The 22,378-nt window shown below is 42.7% G+C and overlaps 1 protein-coding gene across 14 annotated transcripts in view; it reads right to left on the reverse strand.

The window, feature by feature from the left end:
* PITPNM2 (phosphatidylinositol transfer protein membrane associated 2) overlaps positions 1 to 22,378 on the reverse strand; it is a 115,952-nt gene that overhangs the window by 41,632 nt on the left and 51,942 nt on the right. For 12 of the 14 annotated variants that reach the window (XM_031592622.2, XM_031592626.2, XM_031592629.2 and 9 more), the window contains 4 exons: positions 21,618 to 21,790; positions 7,561 to 7,775; positions 5,897 to 6,018; positions 4,049 to 4,282 (listed from right to left, as the gene is read on the reverse strand). In XM_031592622.2, the coding sequence (XP_031448482.2) occupies positions 4,049 to 4,282; positions 5,897 to 6,018; positions 7,561 to 7,775; positions 21,618 to 21,695 (649 nt within the window). In that variant the 5' untranslated portion in view covers positions 21,696 to 21,790. Of the gene's footprint in view, positions 1 to 3,516; positions 4,021 to 4,048; positions 4,283 to 5,896; positions 6,019 to 7,560; positions 7,776 to 21,617; positions 21,791 to 22,378 lie in introns of those variants that run through there. The other 2 variants (XM_090120799.1, XM_031592630.2) reach the window with 2 other exon arrangements.

A 22,378-nucleotide genomic window follows, 5' to 3' on the forward strand; every position in this document is an offset into this window, starting at 1 on the left:
AAAACACTTCATTTGCTATACCCCACATCACAGCCATCCTTTGGGCTCACTTGCTCCCAGCCCAATGGAACCCACGGACCTCCCACTGGCACTGCTCATGTCAGGTTGATTAAACATCCCCCAAATCATCCTTTCTAAAGCCTTCTCTTTTGAAAACAAGATGGCATGATTCATCATTCCAGATCAGTTATGAATCAAAAAGACTGAGATTATTTTCCTAGCCTCTGGCCTTCAACGGGGACACCAGCAATGCTGCTCTTCCCTTTTTCCAGCACAGGGAGAAACCTGGAAGAGAACAAGGTTGTCCAGGTACAGAAGAAATTGAAAAATAAATACTGATGAGCCTCTACACAGCCATATGAATTCAAGATCCAACTGCAAATGACTGACATTGTGTCTGAACAGACGCAGTGGAAAAATTTGAGTCTTACATTTTTTCCTCAACATGTCGGAGAAAAACAAGCTTATCCGGAAAGTGAAAGGGAGGGCATAGATCAGGAAACAGAGTGAGGTTGTGAAAAACTCTTCTTAACAGATCGAGATGCCCAGCAGCACAGTGCTGAGGTCTTCCAATCCAAACCATTCTATGATTCCTCTCCAGAACTGATGGATAACCCCACAGTCCTGGCAGGCAAGTCACCCACTGAAGTCAGCGAGAATGACAGGAGTTTTGAAAGGATGCAGGTAGCAGCTGATTACAGTAATATGTAGTAGCTAACAAGTAGTTCATTATTTCAATATCCAGTAGTTAACAAGACTTCGTTATTTCTCTAGAGTGCACAAAGCTTTGGTAAAAAAAACAAAAACAAAAACAAAACGAACAAGGAAGCCACGCATGCACATCAGTACACATTCAAATTGAGTTTAGAAGTACTCATCATTTTTGTGTTGATTTAATTATAACATTTCCCACTGCGTTGTGCAGAAAGATGATCTGTGCAGAGTCTAGCAGGGGGCAAACATTTAAATCATTCACCTTTCAACTCACCACCTCTCCAGCTCTGCTGAATCCTTCAGGTGCTGGCTTTTGTAAGTGACTTGTCTGTAGACTGTGGTGTTTAACTTAATTTCACAAAAGAAAGTGTAAGTGAATATGACAAAAGTCAGGATAGCTGAACTTAAAAAGCATTTGTCTGCAGCTTGGGTTTGTTTTTCAATTTGAATTAAAAGTAGCAACTACAGCAATTAAAATAAAACAAACAAAAACCACCACCAAATCTTGCCCAGATCTCCCTCAACCACCTACATAACACAACTGGTCAGACGCCCATCGATTATGCACACAGTGGCAGCATCCCAGAGCTTTTATAATGCACTCTCTCAGTTTCCTGTCAGCTGATAAAGGATGTCTGATTTTCTCCACGCAACATTATTTCCTTGATGGTCACAGCAGATTTGACATCCTTGTCAACGCAGTTCTGGCTGTCTGACTGTATCTGATCAAAGGTGACTGCAGCTTTATCTGCTGACTCCCTGCCTTCCCTTGCTCAGACCTCTCACAAAGGGAAGCGTGTTGTCACACCTGTATCGTGCTAATCACGACCCACCTTCTCTTCAAAAGACCAAAACCTACCTACAGGTAACAGTGGGCAGTGCTCATCTGGATAAACTTTCGTACTGGAGTGCTTAAATGAAGACAAAGTTCTACAAAACAGCTTTCTAAAATCTCTTCCATTTCATCACAGCGCAACAATTTGGGCACATTTAGCCAAAGGTACACTGGCTTACACAAAGCTCTGGTTTCTGGGATGGGAACACACTCTGACATGGTATGTAATCAATACACAGTCAACACACTTGTTTAGCAACAAAAGAACTGTAGCCCACGTGCACGATTAGGAAGCAAGTGGGAGCAGAACATTATGCAGTGCCAGTCCAATTAAACTTAAATTCTATGGGAAAGGAGTAAAAAAGCACACAAATATTACAGCCAAGCAGACTATCAGCCCACAATTTTAGTCTGTGTGTCGGACTGTCAAAGCACTGAGTAACTGTCCAATTAGTCATCCAAAAAAAAAAAAAAAAAGGTTGCTGCACTCAGTAAGACTGAGAACATTTCAACACCATCCCCCAGAGTCACTCCCTCTGCACTCAGTAGCCCTTCCACATATAACAACCATCCATCTCTTAACTTAGAAGTTTCCTTCTCGCAGGTCATTCTCTAGTTATAGTTTGCACCACTGAAGGACTGCTCCCACCTCAGGGAGAGTTTCAATCCTGCTCTGGATTTCTGCCTCAAGTTTTCTCCCCGTTTTGATGACCCTGCATAGGGAGAGCTAATTCCCCAAGGATCAGATTTGCAGGAGCCAGCAGCAGAGGAGCCAGCAAAGAAATGCCAAGGAGGATTTGGCAGACAAACATCACCAGCACCTGAGTAGCTTGGTCCATGGCCCAGTATATGAGCCTGGCCAGTCTGCCATAGCTCACATTCTCTCCCACTTTAAACACCCTCACACCCAGCTATCCTTTGCACACAAATTCAGACACTTTTCCCATTCAGAGAGCTTGTCCATGGCTGCCCATCCACAGGAAGGCTACACATTTGTAGACACCCAAAGCTTTTGCTTTCACTTTTACTCACTCAGCTTTGTCTTGCCTTAAAGTCTTCTCTCATTTTATGCATCTTAACCACTTTGAAAAACAGTATTTGCCATCACTGTAACGGAGTGGAAAGGCTTTTGAAAGGCAGACAATGAGCTGGCTCGGCTCTCTGCAAAGCCTCAATCAAGAGGAAAATGGCAGGCAATCTTTTATGAAACACAAAAGAGACATTTCTAAGGGACCGAGGTTTAATCTATGCCAAACACCTCTGAACAACTAGAGGAGTCACATGCTTCTTTTTCATTTAGCAGATACAAAGGAGTTGTTATTCTGCCCCCATGTTTTGCAGCACACACTAAATTAACCCATGTCACTGAAGCACCGAGGGAGTTCGTTGCAGAGAGCCACTTGTAATGAAGTCTATAGCAGGAAAAACTTCCATTTGTGGATAAATAAAACCAAAGGGGCTCTAGGAAAGGCAACTGTGACTATTCAAAAATGTTGTGCAGCATCCTCCGCTGCTCTATTGGTGTTTTCCACATGAGCTCTCAGGAGCACAGTATAACTAAGAAGAGTTATAAAATTATTTACTTCTAGCATCAGGTCCTTCAAAGAAGCTTTGCATATGGAAAGGGACAGCTGTACAGGAGAATTCACTGTAGACAGAAAGTAGGAAGCATCCTTTGTATGGTCTTCCTTGGGACAGTCACAGCTCTGCACTTCTTTTGAGATAGGAATGTTTCTTTAAAACATTCTTTAAGTTATCCACCTGGCCATAGAGCCTCTCTCCTGTGGCAAGGTTCACAAAGTCTATCACAGTTGTGTATAGATTTTCTGCAAGAACAAATTACTGCCAGTATTGCTACCACCTGCACAGTCCCCACTTAGTTTCTTCTGGAACACAAACAATAGGCTGCCTCCTTAAAAGCACTGACCTAAGAATGATGCATCAATCAAAGCAGCACATTTACTCACAACTGAGAGCTGTCGATGCCCCATGGTGTGTTACAGCACAGTGAGGTGGGGAGTCTGGAACACAGAGATGTATGGCCACACAAAGACCCACCTGCCCTATCACAAGGCAGGCAGGAACCAGGGATGATCCAGGGAGTGGTTTCCTGGGACTAATTAGGACTCGTAGTTGAATGAGTTGAAACTCATTTCCTTGAGCTGCACTTGAAGAAATTGTCCAAAATAAAGAAAAATGGCACATTTTGAAAGAGATCCAGGTTTAACAGACAAATCCTTATTAAAAAAAAAAAAAATAAACTTGAAGCCCTTTAGATGGCTGCATGTGATACAGATTCATGCATGCCATGACTGTAAGTCATAGAATTACATTTTTCTGAACTGACCAAAAGCCCTGCAAAAGAGCAATCAGATCTGACAGTCTCTTCACAGACCCGTCCTGGGATATCACACACTGCACGTACCTCACCACTGTATTTCTATTCAGAAACAACATTAATGAGTCAACAGTGAACCTTGCAAGTCTATAAATGCTCACCAACATCATGGATAAACCGTTCGATTTTTGACTGCATCCCCCAGTATCTGAACTCGACTTTACAAAGTTTATATGCACACATGATGGGGTATTTCCCAGGGTTGTTCTTGTACTCTTGAATCCAGTCTTCTGATAGAGGACCTCTTTTAGTCTTCACTGATTTATACAGCTTTGGATCCTCCTCAGCTTTGTATTCATGCGGAGGGATAGGATCTTTAACTATATCAATAGGATCTGTAGAAAAAACAGAAATAGACAGACATTTCCTGAATAAAAGAAGAAACATTTTTCAGGGTTTATTTGTTTTAGTAAGTACCAGAAGTATCACAGCAATTTATAGTTTCTTTCTGACTTATACTTAGATGACTGATATTTAAATTGTTTACGTGCTGCTGCTGGGTAGAGATCAGCTCTGCCAGAGCAACTTGTATGCACAGACCCAGCAAACCAAGATTTGCTCCAAATCTTTCTGCTCAGTCACTACAGGTCCACAGCAGATCTGCTCACTCCTTTCTTTCCAGCTCCAAAAAGATTTTTTTTTTGCTATTCCATCTCTTAGTTTCTCAAACATGACTCACTGTGGTACAGCTCTGCCTAATCTGAGACTGTCAAATACAACATCTCCCCCCTACCCCCTTCTTTTTTTTTTTCCCCGATTACTGTTATGGAAAAGGGGCTGCCTCTGAATGTTGTATCTTTGGAACCCATTACGTGAGATTATCGTTAACTCCTCAAACCTTATTGTTACACCAGATGTACTAGGGAAGGTAGAAAGTTCAATGCAAATCCAAATTGTCCTAATTAACACTTCAACAATGGAGAAGTGGAAATCAACATATGCTTGCTCTATTCCCATTGCAAAGATCTGAAACCACGACCCCAAACCACAGCAGCAGGATCTCCCTTTGCTCTTCCAACACTCTCAGCATGGCAGCATGACTCAAACCTGTGTGCTCAGGACTGAAAGCCTGATAGGCTTAGGAATTGCTGGCAAGCAAATTGAAGTTTAACACAAGCAGTCTAAATCAAGTAACACTCAAGTCTAATTGGACAGTTACCCGCCACAGTCAGTTTATCAACAGAGCCTGAGGAGCCAGAGCAGCCACTAGGTGTCCCTCCCCAGGGCTCCCACTGGGCCACCCTGAGCTCAGATCCCTTCTGCAGCCCCAGGGATGCCTCAGCTCTGCAGGGCTGAACGTGCCAGCACTCCCTGCTGTGCAGCCGGGCTCCAGCAGATGCTGTCGGCACAGCCACCATGGACAGCAAGACAGAAGGATGCTCTAACACTTGCCCTTTTCTGCCATTAGACAGGTTATCCTGTTTTTGCCTTTACTCTTGTTCAATCCTTACAAATACAAGGCTCATTAATCCAATCTCCCAGACAGCTGTGAAGCTGGAGTGTTAACCTGCACAAGGTAATGCTAAGAGAAGGGGAAGCAAAATGAAATGCACCTTCAATTTTCAGAAAAGCAGATACGAACGTTCTTCATATACACGAAGGAAATACTCAATCACACAGCACTATTTTCCTCTTCAATGGTTATTTCTATTAACCCTCAAATCATTAGATGTGCAGCTGAGCTGCACAAATAAGACAGAAAAGCATTAGCTTCCTTTTATAGACAGGAGGATTCAAACGATTTCTATGTGTTTTACATCAAGCTTAGAAGAGAACTCAGGTGTTCTCATTCTACTCCATGTAACCCTGCCCAGCAGTCATATCTCTGATGGGTGTGCATTTCTGTGTTTAGGGGTGGATGGGACAGGACAGGGAGGTGGGACATACCAAGAAAAATCCTTTACACAGCACAAAACAGAATAAAGGAAAAAAAAAAAATGGCTCTTCACCTAGAATGGTTTGTCTTTTTTCTGCAGGAGAAAGGTTGAAAACATTGACGTGCTCTCCTGGATCGGTTTTGTAGTACGTCTCGATATCAATAGAGAACTTCTCCACAAAAGGGCACGTATACCTGGAAGTGAGAGCAACACGGTTAGAGTAAACTCTGCTCAGTCTGGCAAGCAGAGAAAATGTTTGCCTAAAATGTTCAAAATCAACTTCAAATTCAAGCCAGTCTTCACTCATATTGTACTTCAGATATACTTAAATTAAGGACTGTATAGATTAAAAAGACTTCAGTAACTTAAGACACAAGCTTGAATTATGGCTTCAGTGAAACTCCAAACCCACAGCACAAAGGAGTTTGCTACCCATGAGGTGTTACATGGATTACAGGTGAGAGGATTCCAGTGCTCCCCACAGTTACTGATAACTGGGCACCCAAACTAAACAAGAAACATCTTCCCAGCCAGCAAGAAGCAAACATTGGCAGGAGAAAGCCCAAGAGGACAAAAGACTGTGAATTAGGGCAACAGTGTCTCCTCCAGAAGATGATTATCAAAGCAGACTATATATGAAGGAGCAGTTTTCAGAAAGGAGATGACTACTGAGTCTGATGTACAACAAGTTTTATTATCTTTACTGATACGATACCCTGGATATGCAAGAAAAAAGCAGAGTTCCTGCCTGGAATCTGCAGCAGAATAAAATATGGACTGGTTTGGCACAAGGCCATGTTTCCTGGCCAGGTGATTCACTCACAGGCATTTCAAGAGGATGGATAAAAACAGACTGAAAGTGGACTTTAATCACTTCAAAGTCATACAGCTCCATTACATTTAGTCATGAACAACTGCCCATACACAGATGCTGACACTTCATCTTTCCCCAAATTCATGTTACTTGTGTCAAAACCAGCTAAAACAGATCTATAAAACTTACTTAAGACTTCTGATAAATATCAAAAGATTCTAAAGCCTTTTTATTATGGAAGATAACAGGAACATCAAACTGAATAGAAGGAATGCTCTAAACCAGAGCAAGTGGTAAGACAGTAATTTATTCCAGGGTATCTGAAGTCTTCCCAGACAAAAACGGAGGACCCAGATGGCTCCGCAGAGTCTCTGACTCTCCTTTCTTCTCAGAGAGAAAACCACAGGGTGTAAGTTTGTTATTTTCTGGCTCGGTAACAGTAAGATAGCTCCCAGAAAAGGAACACTAAATTTATTATCATTTTTAATGATTTTTCTCTCCTCCCACTTTCCCTCCTAGAATAAGTGAATCCTGCTGTATTTGATAGCGTTCAGCAAGACAACTTTCCCATCGCTATGCACATTTATATCCTCACTGAGCTAGCAGATAACTGCAACAGTAAGTAGAACACACAGTGCAGGAGATGAGACTAAATAAAAACCATTCAAGATTTCCCACGCTTTGATGGACAAACAGCTCACATTTTAGAGCAACCAGCTACAAACTGTCAAGTACTTATGCAGTCAGCCTTGGCAACACTTAAGCTTCTGAGATTAAGCGCTGTGTAAGAATTTCAGGACTTGGCACCTCATTTTCTCTGAAGGACATTACAGGAGATGTAAGACGTGCATCACACAGAAAGTGACAGTGAATCCTCTCTGTAAAGTAGGGATAGAACTCTGAACATTTTGATAAATTTTACCTTGTCCTGGTATAAGGATATGCATTCCACGATTCCTCTTCGACTCTTAGAGCTGCCTTGGGCAATATTGACCGAAACCAGCTGGGTATGTGCATACCAATGTGGTACACTTTGTGAGTATACTGCCCATTCCCTCCTGGCCCATCCATGTACGGCCTGTTCTCCAGGATCTCTACTCCACTGCCTTCCCCACATGTCTCTTCTCTGCTCTTTTTCTGAAAGGGAAAATATACCACAGTGTTAATCATCCCAACATATTGCACATACCGAGGTCTCAAAGCACACAAAGACTTGGGATGGTTTCTAGGACTCCTGTTGACCACAGTTTCATACAGCCACCAGAACTGCAGCAGCACCCTGGCAATAGGAGTACTAAAACTAGAGATTATAAATGAAAGATTTAGACATTCATCTGGACAACACAGGAAGCAAGATATTATTTATTAAAGATCCAATACAAACCTGGATGACATCTCTAAAGCTAAGAGAGAATTTGAATGAAGACCTAACGACACAAATTCCTACACTTACAAGACACATAGGTACACATAGGTCCCTTCTGACAGCATGCTACCCCTTGGCTCCAGCTTTGAATCACCCAACAGCACAACTATCACATCTGTGGGTAACATGGCAAAGGGGGGTTGGTCTAACTTGCCAAATTCTTGCAGTATTGTATCAGCACGAAGAATCACGCACACGTTCAGCACAGCACCGCAGTACTAAAAACTGTTTTACGACCCAAACCCATAGGACTTGGGGGTTTGTTGCCTGTGGTCTGGCAGAGCAGCAGCTCTCCAAGAATAGCTTGGAGGCTGTGCTCTGCTAATTAAGATATTTAGAAGAAATAACCCGAATTTGCCAGAATGCACACAGCACCCCCTGGCAGCCTCCACATTTTGGCTTATTTGTAGCAGTGCCCCTCATTGAGGGACCTGGCAGAATTTCCTTCAATCAGAAAACCACTAATTTCACTGCTTCTAAGAAGAGCCAGAGGGAAAACAAGTAGCTGTCCATCTATAACACGCTTCAGATCAGATGATGCACAACCTCCATCATTTCCAAACAACAGATTCGTGGTGTTAGTGTTTCAAGTTGTTGAGTTTCTTGTTTGTATTTGAGAGGATGGTGCTTCGGAAATTAAGAAAAAAACTGCAATTTTATACAAGAATCAACTGTGAAATATAACACAATAACAAACTCTCACTTCTGGCATACAAACAATTCAAAGGAAAACGAGGCTTAACAAAAAAATGATAAATGAGATGCAAGAGATCAGCTTCTCGTCTATTCAGGACAGGATGATAAGCCAACATAGCTATTTAAAAAGAGAACTTTTTCTTCCTAAAAAACTCTCAAGTGATTTAAAAGTTAAACAGCTGCAACCAACAAATCCAAATAACTGACAATCTAAACAGTCATTTTTTCCTGCCCCACAAACTGCAAAGTACTGCGAAAGAGAAGGGCTTTTTTAAAGTTTATATCTAACATTCAGCTGGCAGTTCATTAAAACACACATCCTCTTAAAACAAATTACTGCATTTCAGTTCTTATATAAGCACTGACCAAGTCCCGTACAAATATTTATGACAATAACATTAAATAATCTTGATAACCCAAAAATCTGATTAATTCAGAGGTCTCGGGAAAGGCAGCAACCCAGCAGGCATAGCGAATGTGTCAGACAGAATAGTAGCACGGCATCTGCTCCGAGCAGTTGATACAAATTATGGAGATCTAGAGCTTTTTTATATGGCAGAAGCACGAGGAAATCACAAGCAGAGGAAATACAGATTCTCTTAGTGCCAAGTTACCACACGTGGAATCACAGATCTGCTGGGTTTAAAGCTACTGTTCTAGATTATGTGGTTATCAACAGTGCCAAGTCAAATCTGCAGGTCCTTGGTTTGGACCAAAACACATGAAGGAGTTCTTCAATTTCAAAAGAAATCCACAGCACTGAGCAGTACCTCAGTACTGCTGTGAGCGTGCAAAGCCAAATCTGTGCACAAGAGTGGTGCCCCCAGACTTAACAACTGCTTGTATTGAAATGGAAAACCAAAACACTGAAGATGTATTTTAATAGCCATGGTTGACATTAAAACAGGCTTTCTTTCTGATGCTCTTCCTTTCAGAGCTCCCTCACAGAGATGCCCTGTGCCTTGCCTTCCTCTGAGAGCTCTCCAGCTCTGAGCCTGAACACTCAGCACCTGATGCTGCTGATTCTAACTCCAGCTCTCATCAAACAGCCCAGCAGCAGGCAGGGATGTCTCCTGCACTGTTTCCTTTATCGAAGCACCTGACACTCCCTTGGCAGTACCACGTCACCTCTCCAAGAGGGGATCAACCCAGCTCTTGATTAATACAACTCCATTTTTGAACCCACCTGCATTGCTGATGGAAAAAAAATAACTGACACTCTTTGGGGAAGTCAGTTTCCATCCCACTTCTGATTTTTTCTTGCTTTATTCACTTCTACACACCTGCAAGAAACCCCAAACCCTATTCTGAGGCAGTGCTGGTTTCTGGTCTTTCTAGATAACCAACTCCAGTCCACAGACCTTTTTGTCAACTGAAAATGTTCAGTGAGTCCAAGCCCAACACGTACCTCCTGCTTGTCACTTTTCTATGATGGGAACGGCAAGAACATTTTCTTAGATGAAAGCATGACAAAAATCAGAGCTGCAAAGTTTGCACCTCAATCTAGCTTTTGAGCCAGACCAATTTCTACTCAAAGCACAACACAGCTTATCACTGGAACAGTGGTACAACCAAAGGGAAACTTCCTGTGAGCCTCACAAGGCTGCTTCCCAGCACTGTATGCTCTCCTCCTTCCCAATTTGTGTGTGGAGAAGTCTGCATGCCACAGGAAGGTTGGGAAGGACCAAGGAGGCCAGGTTAGATGGCAAACAGAACAATCACCGACCAGTCACAGAGACAAAAGGAAGATACTTATCTGAGAGAATACAATAAAGACATCAGCAACACGCACTCAACAGACCAGTATGATGCTCTGTGCCCAAGTGGCTCTGTGAAAGTACACCACTTCTAGGAGTGAAGAGCAATTTGCTTTTCAACCACAGCCTCTTCATGGCTATTGTGACTCAGCTACAGCATGGAGAGAGCTTATCACAAGGAAGTGGTCTGTAAACAACCATTTAAAAAATAACCACTGATGAGGAAAACATCTGGCTTGAGAAGCACTGGGCATACACTCTCCAAAGAATACTCATCTGCTGGGATAGGCAGCTGTGCAGGCATTTGGGGTCCGTGTTGGCTTCACAGACCATGCTCCTACAAAAAGTAGAGATTTTACTTAGTAGACTGCCTGTGTTATTGCTATTTGCTACCAACTGGCATTGCTATTTTCCCTCTACATAAATATGTGAGGAACAGTTTCCAACATCAAAGAGTACCTAACGGCCCCTATGCAAGATATCTAAGCTGTAATCACAGTAAACCGCCTTATATTGTATTACAACAGGAAATCTGGTCATCCCTTTAGAAGTCCCTCTCTTCTGCTGATGACACTCGATGTTCTGCACAGCCCCATCAATAGCTTTCCAGGACAGATGGTGACACAGATCCCTTCTAGCTAAAGTAATAGCATTAAATTACTCATAACAGGGAACCCAGAGAAGCAGATGCACCATGATTAGCAAGAATGTCAGTTACTTAAAGGGTTCTATTAAAATAAATCTCTTGGCACAGCAGCATAGCATGGGACACAGCACATGACCTCACCGTAATAACCACAGCATGAATAACTCCAGTGAACGTCGGTTAAACATCAGGTGAGCCTAACCCCACTATCATCTCTCCTTCACAATGGGAGACACAAGGCTGTAAACAAAGCCAGGCTGACCGGCTCCCTGATCCCAGCAAATGCCACAGAGTGCATCCTGCAATGCTGTGCTGCAGCCGTCCTGGCCCAGCAGAGTGGGCTGAGGTGATGAACACAGTCTGTGTGGTTTTTAGCAGGGTCAGCTCAGCGAAGGAACGACAGCTGCTGGCAACAGAACCCTCCAGGTTGACAATTCAGCTTGAGAAATAAATCAGGATGGGGAAACAAAACTTGCTTTCTAGGCTTTTTAGTAGAATTAGTTTAATTCCATTCCTCTTAAACACTCTGAACGTCTCAGCTATTCGGGATTGACTCCGATCACCCTGTCCCTGCAGGCCATGTGCAGCACATCCAGGCCGCAGCGATGCTTGCAGGCTCCACACGCAGTAGGAACACCATCAGGAGGCTCTGGGTGCTATGCTGCATTTTGCAACTACAGAAGAACCTGGTTTCTACCTTTTGTTCCACACGTGCCTGGAGATCCACCGGTCAGCTTTAAGGTGTGTGAAAGGTGAATAAGGTGAAAGTCTATTGCCGAGGAGGCTTAAATTTGAAGAAGGCTGCATCCATTTGTGGGCTAGCATCCACTTCAAGAGGCCTGAGGGGAATTACACACGCTGAAAAAAGCTTGACAAACATTTACAAAAGATTTTGAATCCAGGCTTTTGTGAACTCTGCCACACAGCCTGGAAGCAGTCTCAAATCTCTGCCATCCCCTGCACAGCATTATTTCACAGACAGAAAATCTGCCTCATTAACTCTATATTGCATTTACTTCGATATTAATGCAGCCAGCATGCTCTGAGTGCTAACTGCACCACTGGAACGTCACAGACCCCTTCTGCAGACTGCAGCAGCATGGTGTGCTGATCAGAGCACTCAATGCTGCACAGCCTGAGGGTCCCAGCCCTTGGAGGGGACATAGGATTATCTGTACCATCCTCTCTTTCTTTATAGTTCTAGCTCTGATAAGTAGCATCTTAGATATTACTTTGATACTTCACAGACTTTGAGTGCCTTTCTCACCAGGATGATAACAGAACAGTAACTCATGGTGTTAACACAGTAAGAAGGGTAGTATCCTAAACCATCAGGTTCCTGTTCATTGCATTTCACCTCCAGAGTACAGCACAGCTGCATACAAGCTCTACCCCATACACTGAATCTCTGCAAAGTCTTCAGTAGAGTTGCAAACAGTTAAGTGGTTTCATTTCTTCTAAAGTTTTAGGTTTTTTCAATTGTAACTTAACTACTTTGAGCAACTGCAGAGAAGAGTAAAGACAGGGTGCATTGCATGGTGCTGATGGGCAACCCAAGCATTGTTCCAGTTTTAAAAAAATAAACTACAACTATAATCTTACCTTGTTTACCACCAATTATTGCTTACAGTTCAGCTCCTCAATCCAAATAAGTCAGGCAGTGACTACAAAGAGCTGACATGCTTCAGCATCATGGTAAAGTCTCTTGGTGCTTTACAGCAATATATTTACCCAGTGCCAGTGGCTGACTTTGACAGTTTTGATTTGAGATGATTCAGATTGCAAAGACTGACACTGCTACAGCCGGTAGAACTACTGTCCATGAATAATGAAGACATAAGCCATTGTCTGGAAACAATAATCAGAAGATTTTTTTCTCCCTCCCAGCTCCCACTAGGCAACAGGACACTTTTATTAACCAGACAAATTCTCCTGGGAGAATCCATTAAAATAACACTGAAGTCTCAGCATTTCTCATCCCATTTAGACACAGATACAAGAAGCTTACTGCTGGTAGATGGTTTCAGCTGACAAGGATAGCAAACAAAGGCATCTATGCATCCATCGAACAAGAACATGACAGCAGATTTCCCCAGAGGATCCTTCTAACACACTTGTACGTGCTGTTGAGCAAAGGAGGCTGAGTTTAACAATGACCAATTACTGCGTTTCCTTGTTTCAGATCTCAATGCTACCACAAGTGCCAATGAAGACCCTAAAAACAGTCTGGTCCTTTGGGAAACAGAAAGCCTCAACTGCCTCACACAACTCACCAGAAAACAAAATGCCTGAAGCTGCTGAGGGTGGATGAATGCGATCTGTCTTTGCCAGCCTCTAAGACCTGGTTTCTCTAATCATGACTGTTTCGGTAGGTTTTTCTGCTCAGTTTTAGAAAGGAAATACAAATACTAGTAAGATGTAAAAGGTTGAGAAAAACAAACAAGAGACCAAAACAAACAAGAGCCCTCAAGAGAACCCACAAGAAGATCCCATCCCTCGTGGGTTGTTTTTTTTTTCATTATCTTCTTGTTAGGACACAACATTTAAGTATTACACTTTGGCAGGAAATTAAATTCTCTCCCCTTCTCTTCTCTGCTTAAAAATTGTCTTTTTTCCCCTTCATCCTTGATGTCAACCACCCTTTCCAGAAATGCTGGGAGAGGTTAGAAGCAATGCAGCCCATCAGTCTCAGCAAATATCTGGGCTCAGTGTGGCTATCCCAGCAATCGGGTGCCAGAAATGAAAACCAGCACAACAACAGATGCACAGTTTCAGTCCTAGCTGCTGCAGGCCAGAATTAAACTGCACCTAAAACTAGCAGGCCAACAAAAAAGATGCTGGAAAATATCTAAAGGTCCTAAAACTAATGCATGGTTTATTCTTAACACATTTTTCCAGAACAGGATTTCCCTACATGGATAACACGCACATGGGCGTATTCTTTCTACCCTCAGCTGTCTCTTGCTGTGGTATGACTTAGCTCTGTGTTCTGTTAACTACTCCTTTTCGATCATCTGAACTGACATCTAATTCATTATGAGTAATCAGCTTTCACCACCACCAACCTGCTGCCTGCTGATAGAGATCTGACACACCAGGCACCGTTTGGGATCAGCGTTACTGTAGGTAATCAAAACTTGGACTATGAAACCAAAATGTTGGTTTACCCTGAAAATATACACTTCTCGAATCATCTTCCCCCAAAATGTATATCATCAAAGCGTTGAAACACGCAATTTGGATGTTATCACCTGATACCTGAAAAAAAGAAAAGAAGGGGGAGGGGGAAACAGTACCTATTCTGCTCTTATAGAAGCCAGAGAGCTTCTCATCTGATCAAAACTGACATAATTGTTATCAGTGCACAGTGCAATCTAAGAGCAAATGGGAAGTGAAAGAAATTAAAAATAAAAATCACCTGAACTGTTATTAATGCATTAGTTTGCCAAAGTAGAACAGTATGCACAACTTTTGCAGTCAGACAAAGGGCTGCACTCCTGACAGCCAGGTGCTGTGCATCAGAGAGCAGGGACTCAGCAAGGAGCTCTCCTTTAAAGAGGGAGAAAGCAACCTGAAGAGAGAGCTGCTGGCAGGGCTACGTGCAGAACGCACATCTTCCAAGCCTCATTTGAGCAGATTAACTATGATGTGGCAACCTTCACCAGGCTTGAGCAGGGACCTTAAACAAGATGCAGCAAAACAAGCTGCAGGCACTCTGCAGCCCTGAAGCAAGGAAGGCAGGTGAGCTCCTCTACTCCTGTTTTGCAGGAGCTGAGCGTAGGCTTAATGGCTATATTGGAAAGACAATATTAAAGGAGGCAGGAGAGAGGAACCTTGTTCCCCCAGGGATGGGTTTTAACAGTACTTTTGAACCTGTGCTTTGTGAAGTACAAATCAGAAACAACCCACCTGAAGCGGGACTGACAGTCCTCCAAGAATGTTGCTGGAGGACAGCAAGGAACCCAGAAGTTGTGTTCTTGTTACTCACATCAAGGCTGACTGCATCTCCTCACACACAGGTAATTTGGCATGAGCTGAATTGCAATGGGACTTCCCATTCTCTCCAGGTACACTCCTCACATCCTTCCAGAAGTCATGGACACTGCAGGACTGTGTTTTTCTTTATATCATGGGCATTGCATTACGAATGCAAGCAACTTTAAGCTGCAACATCTGTTTCCATGGCAATGGGACTGCATCAGCAATCCACTGGGTTTAGTTTAGGCCATCTTCACTTTGGCTTCAGCGCTGTGCACAAATCATTACTGTTAATAGCAAACCAAGTGATGTCACTAGTAACCATGGTGCCCACAGCTGAGGTTTCCATGTGCCCTTTGCGCTCCAACATGCATCCTTCACGCATGACAATTATTTTAATCCAATTAGTGCTTGTAAAAAAGTACACAAAGGGCCAGTGTCAATACTTATTTAGCAGAGGAAGGTTAGTTTGAGTCAACAAGACCGATCAGAATGTGAAGCTCCACATAGCATTTGGACTTCTTACTGCACTGCACACATAGGAATGACCCGAAACTCTTGAGGGAGGGAAGGAAGTCTGAACCTCATCAATAGTTCTATTAATAAAGGCAAAAGAGAACTGTTTTAACCCATCCTCCTCCTAAGCCTGATCAATAGCTGGGAAGCACACCGTGCTTTGTTTCACCTGGACAATGCCTCTTACCCCAGTATGAAACTTGGTCTAAAGTGCTCATACCACCTATTCAAAAACAAAGGCAGTGCTAGAAGGAGAGAGAGAGCTGTAGAGAGTGTGCATGCAGAAATCTGGAGATGCCCAGACAGGCAGAAATCAGGCTATAATACCACAAAACAGCACTATCATCTCTCAGGCTACTGCAGGAGGTGACCACACAGGACAGCTCTGTCAATATGGAGACTTCACACAAAGATCTCAGACTGACCATCAGCCCAGACTCCTCCAGATTCACTTGCTTTACAGATCGACAGAGCACCTCCACAGACCCATCTAACACTGCATTTGGAAGTGATGCTACTTCTTGACGGATCAGAAATCAACAGCATTGACTCTGTCTCAACAGAATGAAGGTAGATATGCAGAAGGCCCCATCCTGAAGACGTGACCATTCTCACCCAAGCCAGCACAGGCTACTTGTACCTTCTCGGCTCCTTTTCTTGCAATGCAAAATATATTCCTAAAAAAAAAAAACCAACCAAAAAACCAAAAAAACCCACCACCACCAAAATTAAAGTCGGGACAGGTTGTCATCAGCAGACTCCTGCAAGACAGATATATACACAGCATCATTTTGTACAAATACTGTATGCACTGCGTTATTTAGGATCAGGTCTAGAAATTAATGAAGCTGTTTGCACAATACCAGGATATTTTGGGGATAATCAATTGCGCAGGACTATAAATAATTCAAGCAGTAGGAGAATTGTTCTCATGGCCACTCATTAATCACTCCACCTTACAAAGATACCCACCACACTCCTACAGAATCAAGGCTGTATGTGCCAGAGGCACATGAATTAGGAATCACTTTATTATGGAGATACCTCAAACTTGTTTACTCCAGAAGCTTCATCTTTCAAAATGTCTGCTACACTTTCAGCACAATATTTCATCTTACCTTGAGTATTTACTCCCCTGTCTTTAAATGGATTTCTCACCGTATTATCATCCCACAGACACTGTCCATGAGGATTACTGTCCTTAGTTCTAAATGGGGGAAAAAGAAGCTGCCCATTATTATGCTGCAAGATGAAATTTCAATTCAGTATTCTGGATCAGTTCTGATCCTCTGACTGCATCCCTGAGATTTTAGGGACCTAATGAAACTAATTCACTAATAGGCTACATGCTAAAATACTGGAATACAAATCTGAAGTTTAAAATCCTATTTATGTTATATCCTTATCTCAGCATCACTGAGTTTTGTTAGAGAGCATGAACATGCAAACTGTCAAGGCAACACAGCTCATTACTCCACAATCAATCCTTTCTCCGCCAGGTGTGAAATAACAACCAATTTAAGGACTCTTTCAAGATAGTGGCTACAAAAAAGAAGAAAAAAAGGCAAAATAGATATTTGCTATTACAGTAGGTTTTTCCAAAATGCTCATCCATATGGGTGTTACTGTTGACTTCTCCAAATTAGACCAAGCGTGGTAACATTGGACAGACCCCTCTCTTGTTCCTGAAGCTGTGAGCATCTCAACCTCCTCTTTCACAGGGATAAAAGCCCTGGTGATCACAAAGAAAACCAGAGGAGGAGCAAAGAACCTGGGAGTCACAGGTTTTGAATGCTGCAGCATGGACATTGGCAGACTCAAACCAGGTTTCTGCTTTTAGGAAACTGTGCATCTCCCAAGGTCTCAGCAGTGTCACCTACTTCTGAAATTAAAGCATACGTGTCTGTCTATCCAGATGGCCAAGGCATCTGTAAACGAAACAAGAAATAATCAGCCATCCTGTTCTTCAGTGTCCAGAGATGAAGGGTTAGTTTGTTTTCACCCACTCAATCAATCCTTCACCATCTGCTGAGCCTGCTGGCAACTGCTAGGCATCGCTAACAGTTTAAGGGACGCGGCTTTTGCACCTCCAGAACTACAAACATGTTCAATGATGGTGTCTGTTCTCAATGGTACTGTCTGAGAGCTACATCCAAGGAGAGCCCAGGTCCATGCAGGGGTCTGAAGCAAGAGCTGGTGACAAAGTCTTACTGTTATTAGCTTATAATGATGACGTAGCAGCTGGAAGTAACTCTCATCCCCAAAAGGCAATCCCTGGGTCCAAGATTTGAGTATCTTTCAAGCTCCCTGTCTTTGGAGGAAGGTCACAAACACTGAGAAAACTACGTGGAGCAAAAGAGGTCTGAGGTTATTTATAACAGAGAAAGCCAGCTATACACACCAGTATAAAAATAAGATTTAATAACATGAGGAATTCTCTCGTCTTATGCAAGAGTCAGAAGGGCAATGGCCTCCCAGAATCCCATGCAATATGGAACTGCAGTAATGAATGGTATTAAGATGATAAATGGGCTGACCTTTGGCTAATAACATACTGATCTTTCCACAAACACATACAGATCTTGGAATACAAGCTTTTAGGAGATAGAGATTTAACATTAAGATGTGTGCTGTTTCTGGGATAAGGGAGAGGCACACAGAAAGTTCCCTAAACAAACAAGAAAGCATGGGTTGGAGGAAAGGATAGCTGCTGAGTCACAAATATGCAGGACATCCAGAAGAGGAAAAAATGTAGATAAATCTTATTAAAGAGCCTTTTAAGTATCACACAATAAAAACAGAATGGTCCTATCCTTCACATCCAATAGGCTTCACTGTCCTTACACAGGCAGAAATATTGCACATGCCTTTGACGTGAAGTACAGGGAAGACATCCACAGCAGAGTTCCTTAGTTCAGCATTTCTGCAGGAAGAAAGAAATCCCTGCAGATGCTTCAAAGCTGTCCCTTCCATCAATGGCTTGTGCTTCATTTCAGGCCTCCGCTGCCAGTGCTCCAAGTGAGTTTCTGGTTATGTGGGGACAGGAGCTGCAGTTTGCCCAGGTCAGACTGCAGCTCTCCCAGCACTGTGGGCACATCTGCAGGTCAGGGTTGTCTACACACATCTCACCTTTGGAAGCAGGAGTGGGAGTTTTCATGTGTGCACAGATTTTATGAACAATGAGTATAAAACTATTGTCTAGAAAAGAAATACAAATAATGATTTCACTGTTTTGAAGTATTTTGCCTTTTATGCACCAAAACAGCATCTCTCAGCAGGTAGAAAGATCATTCATTCTGAGTTCAGATATAAAAATTAGTGTCTTAACTGGATAGCAAAAGAGAGAAAAGGGCAGCTGCAATGAAAACAAAACAAAAATAAGTTTATGCTCATGGAAGAGCTAAGACAGCTCGGTGGCTAATGCAGCAAGGCCTCCCAGTCTGAACACACAGACTACACTGCATCGGAGGCTATCTGTGAAAACAGCGACATTGATAGATTAAAATTTAATAGAGAAAAGCCATTTGGTTCAAACCTGCTAGGCTTCAAGCAACTCAAAGGCACATTCTGCCTGCTGCTGTAATGTAAAATTAACTCATTTAGAGAAAGACCTAAGTGCTCCTTAAAGTACTGAAACCAGTGTCTCTGCAGATAACGTTTCAGAAGCTAGCAGGAAGCAATTCTTGAGAGACTTCTCGTTTCCCCCACCTCACCTCCCATAAGAGAAAAAAAAGGAAGGAGAAACAAAGAAAAGGAAGCAGCAGGCCACTCTTAGTTTTTACAGGTTTACAAACCAGCCTGGGGAACTTCAAGCATAACACAATGTGGGCACAGACACAATGATTCATTGCATGTCTTGCCAAACAAGTGGCAGAGAGCACCAACTACAGGTTATATACTGCACAATTTTAAATCTCTCATCCATTAAGTGCAGTAAATGTGAATACAGTCTGTTCTGGCTTAACAGGAAGATCCTCTGCTACCTGGGCGTGATGTTGTTCAAACCAAGTCTGGTGGAAATTGTGTTACGACTTCAAGCAGGATGGAGGAACTGCTCTCCCATGCAAGGATATGAAAGGACTATTCATTGCAAAGGCAAAAACCTCAATGGAAACATTCAGATGGGATCATAACACTACAGCCTGAGTCTGAATGTCTCTGCCAACATGGCTTGGAGGGACCAATTCCACAGCAAGGGTACACAGGGCAGCTGCACAAGGCCAGCTGTTTCAACCCCAAGTGAGAAGGTCCTTTTGGAAAACTTAGTTTGAAGGATGCTGAAGTCCAGGACAATGATCTGACTGCTCTTGAAAGAGCAACTTTCTACCAACTGGCTTGGACTTAATAGGGAGCTTCACTTGTGGGCTTGAAATTAAATAAATGATTAACTTCAAGTACGTGCTTAAGATTGTATGGATATATATACATACATATATGCATGCATATCCTTGAGGAAGACTTGTGACATCCTTTTACACTGTTGGAAAACTGCTTCTTATACAGGACTTGGCTGATTGGTGACTCCAGCACTGATCATGCTGTACTGTACACAACACACATCTCCATAATGAACTTTTTGCTCTTCAGAATCACTCCTCTCCCCAGGAAATACCTTAAATCTCTCTGTTCTGCATGTTTCAGACAACAGTTTCTAAGGAATGCCTCTCCCCTGCTGTTTTACACAGATATCTCTGCTTGTTCCCCTGAGGAAGTTCAACATACACAACTTGCTTTTCCTGTGGCCTCTCTACACATTTCAGAGGAAAAATAAAAGACAGACATGAAGCATATCCTCATCCTATGAAAAGAACACGAGTCATGCTCCCCACTGCTCTCTCCCTGTCATCTGCCTCAAAGACAAAACCTCCACTTTTAGATAAGGCTGAAGAAAAAAAGACATCTGATATCACGGTCTAGGAAAAGCTCCCACTGAAGCCTGCAGGAACCTTTCCACCAGTTTCAAGAGTTAAAACAGATTCTTACCAAATGCTTAAAATCACAGCAAAAACTCCATATGCTACTATAAATGGGTTTTCTGTATTCGTTACTTTTTTTAATTTGAGCTAAGACAAATATAAAGCACAGCTAACTTTTCCCCTTGTTCCACTTGTACACATAGCAGTGAAGTCGTTTGCCTATTACATGTGCTTTCAGCTCAGATGCAGTTTGCCCAGCCCACAGCCTCTGTAGGTGGAAGATCAGAGACCTGACATCACCTCCCAGCACACCCTCTACATCTGACCTAAGAGGAAACCTTATTTTGCTGCATATCAATGCACTAGAAAATGAGAGCAGCTGTGCAGCAGGGCTGGATACATGCATAGTTTCTCAAACACTTTCCTGGGCCAATGAAGCCTTAATGGCTCATCCAGTCCTTCGACATTAAAATACAGCCAAGATCACTCACATGTGAACAAAGCGGAGTTCAGTGCTGTGCATTAATTAAACAAGCAGTTTAACTGCTAAAAGCAAGCTGCAAATCCATCCCATCAACTGAGCCCTCTGCAGCCAGTCTACTCAGCAGCACACCTTCAGCATTCAGCCTTGTTAAAGCAAGCGCACTCTTCTTCCTTAATAAGATCCCTCTCCTGCACACTCTACTGCTCACTGACGTTTTACACAGCTACTACACTGCTTCCATTAGCAGTGGCTGTGCAAGCCCTACAGCCCTTCCAAGTCAGGTATCCAGGCCCTCGGGCTCAGTGCTTTCCTCCTTTGGAATAGCCCAATCATTAGCCACTACTTTGCCAGGTAGGTCAATCAGACGTGTTGTGTTTTAAGGACAAAAGAGACAGATCTTCAGGGCTTTATAACTAGAGTCTGTATTCCTTTTCTCCCCCACTTCTTTATAAGCACGCAGAAAACCTCACGTTTAAAATATCTCCTGCTGCAGCAATTCTCCACTCTTCCAAACGAAGTGTCACCTCATGCCCAAAGATCCCGACTGAAACATGACTGACCTGTATCATGTAGAGCTGTGCAATTCGATATTCTTCCACGCTCATCGGAAGAGGAATACGATACTCCTTTATAAGCATTTTGAATACAAAATCTTTTGTCCACTTAGAAACACAATCCAGAAGCTTTTAGTAAAGGCTCCTTAAATAATGGCAAGGAAATGCATTGAGGATCCCTGAAAAAGAGTGTGAGAGAAAAGCAGCAGTTATTTTCCATTCATGTTGGAGAATATCCTGTCAGGAAAAAAAAAAAAAGAAAGCCCAAACATTAATTTTTGTAATAGCAATAAGCCTAATAGCAAAGACAAGAATCCCTGGAGTGTTACCAGACCCTTAATATCAAATTGAATGGAATCTTTCAGGAAAATTTTGATCTGCTTCATAGGATGCCATCAAAGCTATTACCCTCCTGATCTTTGCCACTGTATCAATCAGAGTATCCTATGCAACAGCATCTCCATAGGAGAGATGAGACAAAAGCTCAAAATGAATAGGCAGATCTTTCATTGCTAGACAATAATGTATCTCTCCAATGTCAGCAACGCACCAGAGATAGATCTAATCAAAGGTATCAGGTTTTACCCTCTCACTTCCATTCAGCTGCAAGAAAAGGCAGTAATTAGACGTCTTCAGCCCTCAGAAACACCGTGACTGAGAATGTCATCTGGATTCCAACAGTGAGGATGGCCAAAATGCATTTTTCTTCCCATTTCAATTCAAAATACTGTCTTGGTAGGATCCGTTCTCTTTCACTTCCAAGTAAA

This window comes from Phasianus colchicus, chromosome 18 (assembly GCF_987193195.1).
Source record: "Phasianus colchicus chromosome 18, bPhaCol1.hap1.1, whole genome shotgun sequence".
Taxonomy (NCBI): Eukaryota; Metazoa; Chordata; class Aves; order Galliformes; family Phasianidae; genus Phasianus; species Phasianus colchicus.